At 53.9% G+C, this 14,059-nt stretch overlaps 1 protein-coding gene across 1 annotated transcript in view; it reads left to right on the top strand.

Annotated features, from left to right (window-relative positions):
* Positions 1–13,706, top strand: part of ALOX5 (arachidonate 5-lipoxygenase) — a 47,876-nt gene extending 34,170 nt beyond the window's left edge. The window contains 11 exon segments of the mRNA XM_021072736.1: positions 917–1,023; positions 2,984–3,156; positions 4,975–5,121; positions 7,701–7,904; positions 8,664–8,750; positions 10,618–10,796; positions 11,103–11,224; positions 11,497–11,572; positions 11,574–11,595; positions 11,892–12,062; positions 13,029–13,706. Of these exon segments, the coding sequence (XP_020928395.1) occupies positions 917–1,023; positions 2,984–3,156; positions 4,975–5,121; positions 7,701–7,904; positions 8,664–8,750; positions 10,618–10,796; positions 11,103–11,224; positions 11,497–11,572; positions 11,574–11,595; positions 11,892–12,062; positions 13,029–13,208 (1,468 nt within the window). The 3' untranslated portion in view covers positions 13,209–13,706.

Below are 14,059 nucleotides of genomic sequence, written 5' to 3'. Positions count from 1 at the left end.
AGAAGAAAGGGGGTAACAGAGGGAGGGAACCATGCATGCCAAGGCCCCCAAGTCAGGACCTACAAGAGACAGAGCTTGTAGGAAGCCTGAACCCTGGAGGAGAGGGCAACAGTTACTGGTGGGGGCAGAGGGGGGTGGGGGGGAACAAGATGACTGCTTGTCACTCTCAGCTGTGTGTGTCAGAGAGGGAAACTGAGGCAGGGCTGTCACAATAAGCACTGGCCAGAATTCCCCCACCTCCATCCCGCACCTTGCTAGGGTTATGGAGGGAAGCCAAGAAAGCCTCTTCCTGCCTTTTCTACCTTTCCCAGACCCATCCCATACCTGCCTCCTCCAGGAAGCCCCCAGGGTTGCCCAGGCCACTTAGATCTGACTCCTTATTGCCTGCAGCCTGCGTTTTGGATTTAGCAAGTTCCAGTCCTGAGTTATTTTGCTTTCTTGTGCGATGAGTATTTGGAAGCTGTGCCCTCCTCAGCACCAGGCACAGAGCCAGGGGTAGGCAGAAAGCAAATGAGGGATAAACCCCACTGAACCGCTCATCCTCCCAAATCCAGGAAACTCGGGAGAGCCCCTGCATAAGATACAGTACTCTGTCCCTGGAAGCTTGCATTGACTGGGTGCAGCAAAAAGTATGATGAATGAATGAATGAAGGCATGGACCAGGGCGTGCATGAAAGAGTACAGAGCACTGTGGACTGCCAAGAGCAGACAGCCAGCCTCTTTCTTAGGGAAGGTGCAAAAGGAAGAGCATGGTTGTGGGTGCCATTTTCTGTCCTGGTTCCACAAGGCCAGTCAGCTGCCCTCTTGGAGTTGCCCTGGGTTCAAGTCCCTGTGGCCCTGGGGGTGTCTAGAGACCCGGGTGTGAAGGGCCTTGGCCGGGGGAGGCGGAGGTCAGAGCACATGTCTCGGTCTGCAGGATGGAGAACCTGTTCATCAACCGCTTTATGCACATGTTCCAGTCTTCCTGGAGCGACTTTGCCGACTTTGAGAAAATCTTCGTCAAGATCAGCAACACTATCTCTGGTGAGTGTGCTTTGGGGGGCTCTCATGGTGCTAGGGGAGCCTTGCCTGGGGAGGGAAAGGGCTGCCCCCACCTGCTCCAGCACAGGGCACCCTGGCCCCCCAGGCCAGCACCGCCTTCGCCTACACCGTGCGCCCCACGGGTGGTCACCCTCAGAGCCAGAATGTTCTCCTCCTGGAACATTCAAGGCTGAGTACCCCCAAGCTCATGTCATCATCAAAAGTTTCCAAGTATTAGAACTTTTTCTTTACATAAATCCATCATTTATGATGCTTCTGAACAGAGTGAAGGCAGAAGTTAGCTTGTTCTTTAAGCCTTTACATGAAAGCACCAATGGGTTCCTTTGGACTAGGGTGTGTTTGGTAGAGCAGCAGCATCATAGTCACAGAATGGCTCAGGGAGGACTGCACAGCAACAGAAAGGTTAGGAAACAGCACAGAAACAAGCACGGGGGAACTGCCTTCACAAACAACTGCAGAGTTGCCCCCTGCTCCCCTCCTTCTCCTTCATCCCGAAGCCTCTCCTTCCTGCCTGGGCACAAGGACCTGGGTTCTTTTTTTTTTTTTTTTTTTTTTTTTTCTATAGGTACAGTGTTGTGCAGCAGATTTCCAGAACTTATTCATCTTGCTTAACTGAAACTTCGCATTCATGGATTAGTAACTCCACAATCCCCTGCCCCAACCCCTAGCAACCTCCATGCTATGCTGCTTTCTGCTTCTGTGAATTCGACTAATTTAGACTCTTCATATTAAGTAGAGTATTATACATGTATTATGCATACAAATACATGCAGTATTTGTCCTTCTGTGACAGTCATCTCACTTAGCATAATGCCCTCCAGGTTCATCCATGGCATCATGTATTGCGGGATGTCCTTTTATAAGGCGGAATAGTTTTCCTTTGTATGTAAACACCACATTAGCTTTATTCAGTCCTCTGTAGATGAGCATTTAGGTGGTTTCCGCATCTTGGCTGTTATGAATTGTGTTGCAGTGAAGGTGGGCGTGCAGATATCTCTTCAAGATCCTAATTATAATTCTTTGAGATAAAATTCCAGATGTGGGATTGCTGGATCACAGGGTAGTTCTATTTTTAATATTTTCTCTTCTCCTATTGCACATCCTGCATTCCCACCAGTAGTGCACAAGGGTTCCACCTTCTCCACAGACTCGCCAACACTTGCCCTTTTTTTTTCTTTTTCTTTTTAGGGCTGCACCCACAGCACATGGAAGTTCCCAGGCTAGGTGTTGAATCACAGCTACAGCTGCTGGCCTATGCGACAGCCACAACACCAGATCCTTGACTCACTGAGTGAGGCCAGGGGTCGAACCTGCATCCTTGTGGATACTAGTCAGATTTGTTTCCTCTGAGCCACAATGGGAACTCTTTTTTTTTTTTTTTTTTTTTTTAATAATAGCTTCCTGACAGGTGTGAGGTGATACCTCCTATGGTTTTGACCTGCATTTCCCTGATGATTAGTGATGTTGAGCATTTTTTTCACATACTTGCTGGCCATCTGTATGTTTTCTTCAGAGAAATGTCTGTTAGAATCTTTTGCACATTTTTTAATCAAGTTATTGGTGGTTTTGCCATACAGTTCTAGAAGTTAACTTGTATATTTTGAAGATTAACCCCTTACCAGATATATGCTTTGCAAATATTGTCACCTATTCTGTAGGTTGTATTTTCACTCCGTTGATTGTTTCCTTTGCTGTGCAGAAGCTTTTGAGTTTGATGCAATCCCATCTGTCTATTTTTGCTTTTGTTCTTGAGAAAGGGGTTCCCCGCGAACCTTCTGAACCACCAAGGGTCTGAACTAGTGATCAAGCAGTTGGGCATGGTGGGCTGTCCAGTGAGCAACTGGGAGATGGGACCAAGCAAGGACTCTGGCTCTTGGCCAGCATCAGGAGGACCTCAGTCTGGCTCAAAGCTCATGCTGAGCTGCACCTCTCTCCCCCATAGAGCGGGTTATGAATCATTGGCAGGAAGACTTCATGTTTGGCTACCAGTTCCTGAACGGCTGCAACCCCGTGTTGATCCAGCGCTGCACGAAGCTGCCCAAGAAGCTCCCGGTGACCACAGCCATGGTGGAGTGCAGCCTGGAGCGGCAGCTCACCCTGGAGCAGGAGGTTGAGGTAGGACCCACTTGGCTGAAGATGGTGGCCCAGGCCAGAGTCAGCTGAGATATCCAGGTCGCAGTCTATCAGGCAGAAACCACTTCCGACCAGCCAATGCTCGCTGGTCCCTAGGCTGCTATCTCCAGGCTCATCTGCTCATCTGCCTAGCTGACAGCGAGATTTGGCTGCCCTCAGTGGTCTCTTCCTTTTCCTGAGCATTTAGGAAAACTGTCTCGTCCAACGCAGGTAGAGGAATTGAGAGTAATATTTTTCCATGATGCTCAGTTCAGAGAGCATAATATCCATATTTTCAATATCGATATCATAATTAAAAGAGCTCTCTCGAATGAGGGGCCTGCTGTGAGCCAGGCATCGTGAGAGATGTTTTACACCCTCCCTCTGCCCTGGCTGGCCAAGGGCACCATCCTCTCCTTCCCCAGACCTTGTCCCATATGCCTCGGACAGACTGCTGAGACACCTGCTCAGGCTGGTGTCAGACAACTGCCAGGGTCCTCCAGTCTGAAAAAGAGGAAGATGGTGGCCAGGCTTTAGGCCTCTCTGGTGTTTGGTCCCCCTCAGCCAAGGTTCCTGAAGCCCGGTGACAATGGCCACAGCGCGCCCTCTGTAGGTGGAATCGTGAACACCCAACTCACTTGAGGACCTGCTGACATGCCTCTACCACATTGTAGCCCAGGATCTGCTTCCCCAGCCTGACTGAAACCCCTGCCTCCATTACTTGCTTAAAACACAAAAGGGGAGTTCCCGTCGTGGCGCAGTGGTTAACGAATCCGACTAGGAACCATGAGGTTGTGGGTTCGGTCCCTGCCCTTGCTCAGTGGGTTAACGATCCGGCGTTGCCGTGAACTGTGGTGTAGGTTGCAGATGCCGCTCGGATCCCGCGTTGCTGTGCCTCTGGCGTAGGCCGGTGGCTACAGCTCCGATTCGACCCCTAGCCTGGGAACCTCTATATGCCGCAGGAGCGGCCCAAGAAATAGCAACAACAACAACAACAAAAAAAACAAAAAAAACACAAAAGGCTTTAGAAGAAGCACCTCTTGTCCCCTCCATGAACTCTTTCAGCTGTGGCCTGAGCAGACCCAGCCCTGTGAAAGGAGCCCTCATGACGCTCAGGTTAGGCTCCATCAAGGGACTCAAGTGTAGACTGGGAAAGGCTGCTTTCTACCTCCCCCAAATCCCAGGCACGTTTCTAGTTTATGTTGAAGTATATTTATAGAAAAGGGCACAAATCAGGATCAGGAGTGGCAGTAAATTCAGTGAATTTATACCAAGTGACTTTGTCATGCCACCAGCCTCAGACCAAGACACAGAACACACCACTCTGACAGTAGCCCCCCAACCCCTGCAGGTTCCCTCTTGCCCTTGTAAACATCCCTCACCCCTGAAGATCCACCTCTAAAGACCTCCCTTGGCCCTGAAGACCCCCTCCTGACCCTGTGGACACCTGCCCCTGTAGGCCCCACCCCTGCAGAACTTCCTACCTTCAAACCTGCTTATCTATTTCATCTAAACTCTGTGTTCTTTCTTCTTACACTATCATTCTGGGTAGTCTTTCAACATCTTTCATGAGGGTCAGGCAGACAGCAGGTTCAGCACTTGCGAAAGTGGCCACTTCCGTTCGTTCACCTTACTGAACCCCACCACCACCACCAACTTTGGAAACTGATATCCATCAGCTGTTGAGTCAGAGGATAGAGAACGCTAAGTTCTGAACTCCAGGGCCTGCAGAGCGGTCCGTCCCTCCCTCTGGGCCTGAATCTTGGGTCGTCCATCTCTGGCTGAAACCGATTTGGACCTATTTCTTCCTGCCTCCTGCAGCAAGGGAACATTTTCATCGTGGACTTTGAGCTGCTGGATGGCATTGATGCCAATAAAACAGACCCCTGCACTCTGCAGTTCCTGGCCGCGCCGGTCTGCTTGCTGTACAAGAATCTGGCCAATAAGATTGTTCCCATCGCCATCCAGGTAGGCTGCCCAACCCTGTTCTCTTGCAGGGCGGCTCCACCCTCCGCAGCCAGGGGTAGGGGGGATTTCCTGGGTGGAGAGAATCTAGGGCTTTCTGGTGTTCCGACTGTGGCGCAATGGCGTCTGAGGAGCTCTGGAGCTCTGGAACGCAGGTTGGATCCCCGGCATGGCACAGTGGGTTCAAGATGCGGTGTTGCCGCAACTGCCATGTAGACCGAAACCGTGGCTTGGATCTGATCCCTGTCCCAGTAACTCCATATGCCCCGGGGCAGCCAAAAAAGAGGAAAAAAAAAAAAAATTGACCACAAATAGGGTTTATTTCTGGCCTCTCAATACTGTTCTGTTGGTCTAAACCACTCTGAGCCTCAATTTCTCCCCAATGTGAAAAGGGAATGGCAAGGAATACCTGCTTTGCCGGGCCATAGTTAGGACTGAGATAGCACAAGTACAGCCCCTAGCAGGCAGCAGCAGGTCTCCTCCTCCGTGAAGCACGCACCAGAGCATAGTAGGCGTCCCACCTGCTGCGCAAGCAGTGTGGGTGGGGCCAGGCTGTCGGAGCAAAACAGCAAAGAGCAAACACTGGGAGGGGCGGAGCTGTGCATGGTGGAAACAGAAAGAGGAAGGGCGGGACAATAAGAGGGGAATGACACGGGCGGGGCGGGACAGTAGGAGGGGCAGCAATGGGGGAAGGGCTTGGGGGATGGGCACTAGGGGAGGGCCGTTGGGAGGGGCGGGGACAGTGAGACTTTAAAACGGGCTGGAGTGGTTTCAGTGCTCACAGAACTTTATAATTTTACGAGAAAACCTGTTAATCCAAATTTTTATGAGAAATGATTGATATTTAAAGATTGACAGCCAATTGCATTCGTAAACAAACAAGAATATTGCGTAGGTCAGACTTCGCTCTTCTCCATGCGCTGCTCTGTCCTGGGTAAGCTCGAGCAGGCAGGAGCGGTCTGACCAGAGCCACTCTGTCCAGTGTGGGAGCTGGGGCCACCCATGGCTCTGGAGACCTTGAAATGTGGTTAGTCCCAACCAAGGTCTCTGTGAGTGCAAAGTACACGTCCGAATTTTGAAGACAGAATGAGAAAAAAAGAATGTCAAATATCCCATTAATAATTTTTTTATTTCCATGTTGAAATGAGATATTGGGTAGATTACAACTACGTTATTAACATAAAGTTCACCTGTATCTTTTTACTTCTATTACGGTGGCTGTAACTGAGCAGGACCCTATGGGACCTTCCTGAGACAGATTCCCCGCCCCCCCCCCCCGCCCCGTCCTCCGCCTCGTAAAACTGTGCTTGAGTTTACTAGCATATTAACATGTAAATAATGAGAAGCGTCCAGGTAAGAGCCTCCCGGGTCTCTCTGCTCCAGGTGAACACTGGGGGGCGCGCTGCTCAGCAGCGCGCACAGCGAGGGCCCCTGGCGACCGCATTTGGCAGCTCCGGGTCCGGCCACCAGCCGGCGTCCGCCGCGCCCCGGTGAGATCCGAAGCCGAGAGCGCGAGGGCTGCGCTGCTGCTCTGCGGCCCCCCTCGAGCCCGTGCTGGCTGGGGCGCTTTTTACCCCCACGGTGCTTCTTGCGAGTGGGCCAGCCCTTCCTGGCACTGGCGGCCCCAGAAGCGAGCCGCCTGGCAGCACCCACAAGTGCTGAACTCCCAGAGCTTCTTCTCAGTCATCGCATCTTTCAGAGAAGGACACGATGCTGTGAGGTTGCGAGGCTGTGTGGGGCGCTGGGGGAGAGCCCCAGGAATGCAAGAGGCTGTTGTCATGGGCAAAGCTAGGGACCAGGGACTGGTGGCCAGGGAGGGTCAAACATGAGGTACATCAGAGGACAGATTACGGAGTTTGGGCACCTATTTTCTGGCATTAAGAGGTGACTGGTTTTTAAAGAAGGGATTGACCTGACATGATTTGCATTTTAGAAAGAAAAATCACCTTGGCCTCAGTGTAGAGTTGAACTGGGAAAGGGGAGGACAAGCCAGCCTCTACTATGGAGGCACCTGGCTGCAGGTCTGGGCTGGAGGACAGTGACCTGGGACACTGCGTCATGCCAACCCCAGAGTCCTAGGAACAGGAGGAGCTAACCAAGGGCAAGAAGGGAATTCGGGAGCACCAAGACAGAGCCTGGGGAACAGCAGCATTTTGGGGGAGAGCAGAGGAAGGCAAAGTTGGGAGACCCAAAAGCAGCAGCAGAGAATTGGGTGGAAGCAGCAAGGAGGGGCAGAGACCAGGATCAGATGGAGGACCTGCCTCAGCACCCCCTTCACACATGGCCTCCTTGCTGACACCTTCGTGCCGTTTCATTCAATCCCCCTATAACTGTGAGGTAAGGAAACACTGTCCCCTTATTACAGATGGTGAACTCAGAGCTCAGAAAGGCTAAGCTGTCCAGGGTTCCACAGCTGATGCAGCTGGGATAGGAAATACCAATGCTGGGCCGCTGCCCTCCCCCACAATCCTCTTGTGATTCAAAGGTCACTGTTTAAGACATGTGGATTCTCCTGGAATTTCCTGAGAGGTCAGTCTCTCCCACAAAATACTGCGATGTGTTTTCTTTCTCCAATGCATCAGCTCAACCAGGTCCCAGGAGATGAGAACCCTATTTTCCTCCCTTCGGATGCAAAGTATGACTGGCTTCTGGCCAAAATCTGGGTCCGCTCCAGTGACTTCCACGTCCACCAGACCATCACTCACCTTCTGCGCACACATCTGGTGTCTGAGGTTTTTGGTATCGCCATGTACCGCCAGCTGCCTGCTGTGCACCCCATTTTCAAGGTACGGCAAGCTACTGCCTCACCTCGTTGTAGAGGGTACTGGATATGGAGGATGGGGCACAGGAGGGAGAGAGGAGGGGCACTGACATCCCCATGGGACTGTGGCTGGAGGTGGCCAGAAGAGACCCCTCAAGCGATGCTCAGGGGGCGGGGGGTGGGCAGGGAGGTTCCCCCGAAGAAGGAAGCAGCTCTGAGCCTCCTGGTTCCTGAGGGCCTGGGCCTGGGGGAGAGAGGGAGAGTTTGAGGAGTCAAATGAGTTCAGTGTAACCCTGTCTGATCCCAGGTGGCAGTCCCCACTCTCCCTGCCCTTGTTTCCTCCTGAATCCTACTGGCACTGACCACTGGGGTAACTGCAGGCTCAAATTACCCCTGTGTGCCTCCGTTTCCCCTTCTGTAAAACAGAGATCAAATAGTACACCTGCCTCCTAGGATTACCATCAGAGTTAAAATAGTTAAATTTGGAGAACTTTAAACAGTGCCCACCACACAGTTACACTCCACGTAAGCGTAGACTGTTACCATTTTTATCATGATCATTATGGCCAAAAATCAAAGCTGCATCCCCCAGGCCTCCGGCAGCTGCTCAGCATTGAAGGTCAGCATGCCAACCTTTATCCTTCCCTGAGCCTTAGCATCATCCTTCCATAGTGGACCGGGGTGGGGGTGGTGCTGAGGGCCCCTGAGACCTCCAAGGAGATGCAGACCTGGTCAGGAGGCCCCAGCCAGGCCTCCTCTGAGGTCTTCTCTGTCCCTCCACCAGCTCCTGGTGGCACACGTGCGGTTCACCATCGCCATCAACACCAAGGCCCGGGAGCAGCTGATCTGCGAGTACGGCCTCTTTGACAAGGTCAGTGCCTCCTGCCCACCCACCTCAATGCCTGGAAGAGCCCGGCCTGGCAGGCACCCATTTCGCAAAACCTTGGCAGATCCCACCCCGACCTGAGGTCCAGATTTCTTCTCGGGAGGCCAGCACCCTGAGCTCCGTTGGGGTGGAAGCCTGGGAAGGGTGGGAGGCTGGAGGCGCTCAAGTGGAGGTGCCCAGGCTCTCTGGCTGGTGTCTGCCCCTGATGCCCAGCTGCTGGACCAGCTCTCCACATCTGCTTCCAAGTACCACCCACTTTTCCTCCTCGCCACCATTTCCCTGTCCCCTCCCCATCCTCTGGCATGAGAGTGTAGACCCTGCCTCCTGGCACCTGTTCCTCATCACTTAGACACTGGGACCTGCATCTCCCCTCCCACTCTGCCACCCGTTGCTCTGAGCACAGACTCCCACCCAGTGCCCTTTCAGGCTGTCAGCACTCTCAGTCCACTCTCCAGGCCTTGGGTCCCCACCTGCCCTTCACATGCTCTTAGGCAGCACCCCACCCTGTTGTGACTCCCCCCTCCCCAGGAGCCTTATGGAGCCTGGACCTTTCCAGCAGCCCTCACCCCAACTTTTCCCACCTCCCACAGTAAGCTGGCCAGATGATCACTAGGGTTGAGCCACTGTTTAGGTGGAAAATGACAAAACCCTTCTCAGATCAGCTGCAGCTGGAAAGAAGCTGTATCATTCATCCACCTGAATGTATTAGGGTGTGGGAGCCTCAACTCGGAGCCTGATCCTAGCTCATCACTTCCTTGGGCAATGCTGACCTGTGGCCTCTACCTCAGTACCTGGTGCTGGGCCCAGAGCCCTCAAGCTACCGCTGCCCACCAGTATGTCTCATGAGGACAGTGCAGCGGCTGGGGTGGCACTGTTCCTCTCTATAAGACATGCTGTCTGGAGTGCCCTTGTGGCTCACCAGGTTAAGGATCCAATGTTGTCAAGTGCTGTGGCTGTGGTTGCAGCTGTGGCAGGGGATTGATCCCTGGCCCTGGCACTTCCCATGCTGTGGGCACAGCCAAATAAAACCAAAACATGCTGGCTCACTCTCCCAGGACAGCTCTGCATGCGCACGCACACACACACATGCACCCCGCCTTGAGAGCAGCCACAAAATGTTGTCACAACAAGCTCAGGTTCCCACACAGTGACTGCCCTCTTCCATCCAAAGAGAAAGTATTGGAGAGCAAGTCTCTTGGTCCTGCTTAGGTCACATGCCCACCGTGGACCAGTGTCTGGCTCCCACCACCAAAATCCTCCTCTAAAGGTTCTTTCCCCAAGGGCCCAGCCACAGTGTGAATGCCTGCCTGAAAGCATGGATGCCTACAACTCAGGACCAGCCGGGATGAGGACAAGCACCCAGCCTTGTGTGTCTCTCCAGCCCGCACCTAAGCACACAGCAGGCCCCAACAGAGTAGTGTGGGTCCTGGGAGCAGTATCTGCCTCGGTCTTGTGCCCAAAGATCAAGTCCCTGAGCAATGCTTAGACTCTGGGCAGCCTGTGCTCAGAACTAGGGCAGGCCTAAGGGCTACTCCCACCTTGGCCCACCCTGCCACTATCCCTGAGGCCATGCTTCCAGGTTGGGAGCTTGCCCCTCCCCCCACCACTGCTCCCAGATTCTGCACCTCAGCCCCTCACATTGGAGCAGGCAGAAGCTCTTCCATGTAACCTCCTTGTTGGGCTGCTCTTAGCATTCTCTTTGTTAAATGTCACCACCACTCTGCCTCTTGGGACATGGGTTTGCCTTCTGCCTGCCTGGTCACAGTTTCTCATGCTGAGCTTTAGGGCTATTAAGGCTGGAGAGGAGGAACAGGCCTCAGCTCACAGTGTTGTGGCTCCCCTCCCATTTAAGGCCAATGCCACAGGAGGTGGTGGGCATGTGCAGATGGTGCAGAGGGCCATGCAGGACCTGACCTATGCCTCCCTGTGCTTCCCTGAGAACATCAAGGCCCGGGGCATGGACAGCAAAGAAGACATTCCCACCTACTTCTACCGGGACGACGGGCTGCTGGTGTGGGAGGCCATCAAGAAGTGAGTGCCAGGGCTGTGGGACCCGCTCTGGGCAGAAAGAGGGGGGTGGTCCTATAGGAGGAGTGGACGTGGCATTGATGGACCCAGCCCACCCCCTGGACAGCTGGGGCCTGGCTCCATTGTCAGGACACCCATAGAGGAGCAGGGGTATGCCTGGGCAGTGGGGGTTGGGAGTGGACCTGAGTCTGGACATTAAGGAGTAGGTGACAGGGTCACTGATGGGGCCCTGCCTCAGGGTCCAAGGGCACAGCTCTGCCGACCCCATCTGGGTCACACACACCTACCTGGGCCTTCCTCCCGGGCCAGGTTCACGGCTGAGGTGGTGGATATCTACTATGAGAGCGACAAGGTGGTGGAGGATGACCAGGAGCTGCAGGACTTCGTGAACGACGTTTACGTGTATGGCATGAGAGGCAAGAAGGCCTCAGGTGAGGACCTCCCCTCCCGTCTTCTGCTCTTCCCTGTGCCGCTTTCTTGGGCAGTGGTGGCCTCCATCTCAGCACGTGGTGCTGGGCCCTGAGAGCCGGATCAGAAACAGCAGGGACACCGGGCCAAGTGGCTGTTCCTCCCAGTGTAGGTTGCCCAGCCTGGGCCCTCCAGCACGCACTGGGGGAACTCAGGGAGCTGGTTGGAGTGGGGTTGCGTGTCTGCCGGTCCCTTCCAACGTGAGGGCCTCAGCCAGCCTGTGGCTCTGCCTTAGGCTTCCCCAAGTCCATCAAGACCAAAGAGAAGCTGACTGAGTACCTGACCGTGGTGATCTTCACGCCTCAGCCCAGCACGCGCCGTGAACTTCGGCCAGGTGGGTGAGGGCAGGGCGAGCTCTGTGGGCGGGAATCACAGGGAACAACCTTAACTGCCTTTGAGGGCCCCCGGGGAGGTGGGGCACCCCTCTTCCTCCTCCAGACAGACAGGCAGGGGCGGAGAAAGGCCGGGCAGCCTCAGCGCCAGGAACCTAATCCGAGTTCCCCCGCGCTGGCCTGGGGGAAGGGGCGGGGCCGCTGGAGCGGGAGGAGGGGCTTGGGAGCAGACGCAGGAGACGGTGGTACAGCGCTGCGTTGCTGAGGCGCCCCCACGTGTCGGTGGCTGCCTCTGCAGTACGACTGGTGCTCCTGGATCCCCAATGCGCCCCCAACCATGCGTGCCCCGCCACCAACGGCCAAGGGTGTGGTCACCATCGAGCAGATCGTGGACACGCTGCCGGACCGTGGCCGCTCCTGCTGGCATCTGGGCGCCGTGTGGGCGCTGAGCCAGTTCCAGGACAACGAGGTGAGACTGGGTTGCCCTGGTTTAACCTATTTCTCAGCCTCAGGGCTTTGTGATTCAGGACACAGGTTGGGACTCCTGCTGGACAGGAAACCTGACGTGCAGGCTGGAGCGGCCCACAAGGTCCTTGGCCCGGCAGGAGTGCAGGGGCCAGGGCTGCCCTGTGACGCTCCCCACAAGGGCACACCCACCACCCCTGCCAGTGACCGAGCTCTTTCATGTGGGTTTCTTCCTGACACCCCAGAAGTGAGGACTAAGTTTCCTGGGCATCCCTTGCGACATTCCCAGGCACCTACGCCTTGCTGAACCCAATCCCAAAGCCACTCTCAGTAGACATAACCCCCATGGCTTTGGTTCAGAGCTGCTCAGAATGACTGGCCAGTTCAGCCAGCCCCAGGCTCATGGGCATTTGTTGGCATCTGCATAGTTTTGGGGCCTTTGCTAACGTGTTGGTCCCTCACCAACATCTTTGTATATGGGTTCTTGGCACATGTATTCAATAGGACTAGAGGGAATTACTTTGTCAAAGAATGTTGAGACGGGCGTTCCCATCGTGGCTCAGTGGTTAACGAATCCTACTAGGAACCATGAGGTTGCAGGTTCAATCCCTGGCCTTGCTCAGTGGGTTAAGGATCCAGTGTTGCTGTGAGCTGCGGTGTAGGTTGCAGACGCAGCTTGGATCCTGCGTTGCTGTGGCCCTGGTGTAGGCCGGTGGCTACGGCTCTGATTCGACCCCTAGCCTGGGAACCTCCATATGCTGCGGGAGTGGCCCTAGAAAAGGCAAAAAGACAAAAAAAAAAAAAAAAAAAGAATGTTGAGACTGAATTGGCCTCTGCAAATGAAATCCGAAATCCCATCCATAGCACGGGATGTTTCTCCCGCCTTTCACAGCCCTGAGTGTGAAACAATTTCAGTTCCCTCGTCTCATGGTGGCTTAACCGGTCTCTCTGTGCTTGTCTGGGTCCTCAGCTGTTCCTGGGCATGTACCCAGAGGAGCATTTCACCGAGAAGCCTGTAAAGGAGGCCATGGCCCGATTCCGTAAGAACCTCGACGCCATCGTCAGCGTGATCGCCGAGCGCAACAAGGACAAGAAGCTGCCATACTACTACTTGTCCCCAGACCGGATTCCCAACAGCGTGGCCATCTGAGTGGCCGCCTGAGCCAGTCTCAATCCAGGGCAGCCCGCTGTTGGAGGCTGCTCTGAGCACCCTGACTTCAGCTCTCCAGGTGGGCGGGAAAGACCTTAGGATTCCTGGGGATTCCGCCTGCAGGCCCAGGGCTACTGGCTTCAAACCAAAGGCTTCCCAGGTTGGACCATGCTAGAGCTAAGCTTTGGTGTATTTCCCTGTTTGTTCCTCCATCTTTAGCGAATCCCATACTTTGATCAATGTGTGTAAACACTGCAGGGGCCTTTCCTACACAGAGCAGGACTATGTGGCTCCAGCCCAACACCCAGCTCAGCGCTTCCACAGGTAGCAAGAGCAGATCAGCATAACTGATAGACGTTTGTTCTTGCTGTAAACGGGATGATTATTTTCTGTCCTATTTATGTTCAGTCCAATTTCTTGCATATAGTAGGTGCCCAAATAAATTCTTGTTGAATGAATTAAGAATTGGTTGCCATAAAAATAAAGGAATCAAGGAGTTCCCTCTGTCGGTTAAGAATCTGACTGCAGCTGCTCAGGTCACTGATGAGGCGCTGGTTAGATCCTCGGCCTGGCGCAGTGGAGTAAAGGATCTGGTGTTGCCACAGCTGCCATGTAAGTCACAGCTGTACCTCAGATTCAGTCCCTGGCCCAAGAACTTCCATGTGCCGCAGGTGCAGCCATAAAAAATAAATTCATTAATTTAATTAAATAAAGGAGTTCTTTTAAAACAGGTTTCCTTCTACACACTACATTCCAGTCAATGCAAACAGCTCACAACCCCCGCAACACACACACACACACAAAGCCATATCCTTATGATCCCATCTAGGCAAAAGCCTCCCCAGACTGCT

This window comes from Sus scrofa, chromosome 14, assembly GCF_000003025.6.
Source record: "Sus scrofa isolate TJ Tabasco breed Duroc chromosome 14, Sscrofa11.1, whole genome shotgun sequence".
NCBI classification, from domain to species: Eukaryota; Metazoa; Chordata; class Mammalia; order Artiodactyla; family Suidae; genus Sus; species Sus scrofa.
This window is presented reverse-complemented; position numbering and strand designations above follow the sequence as displayed.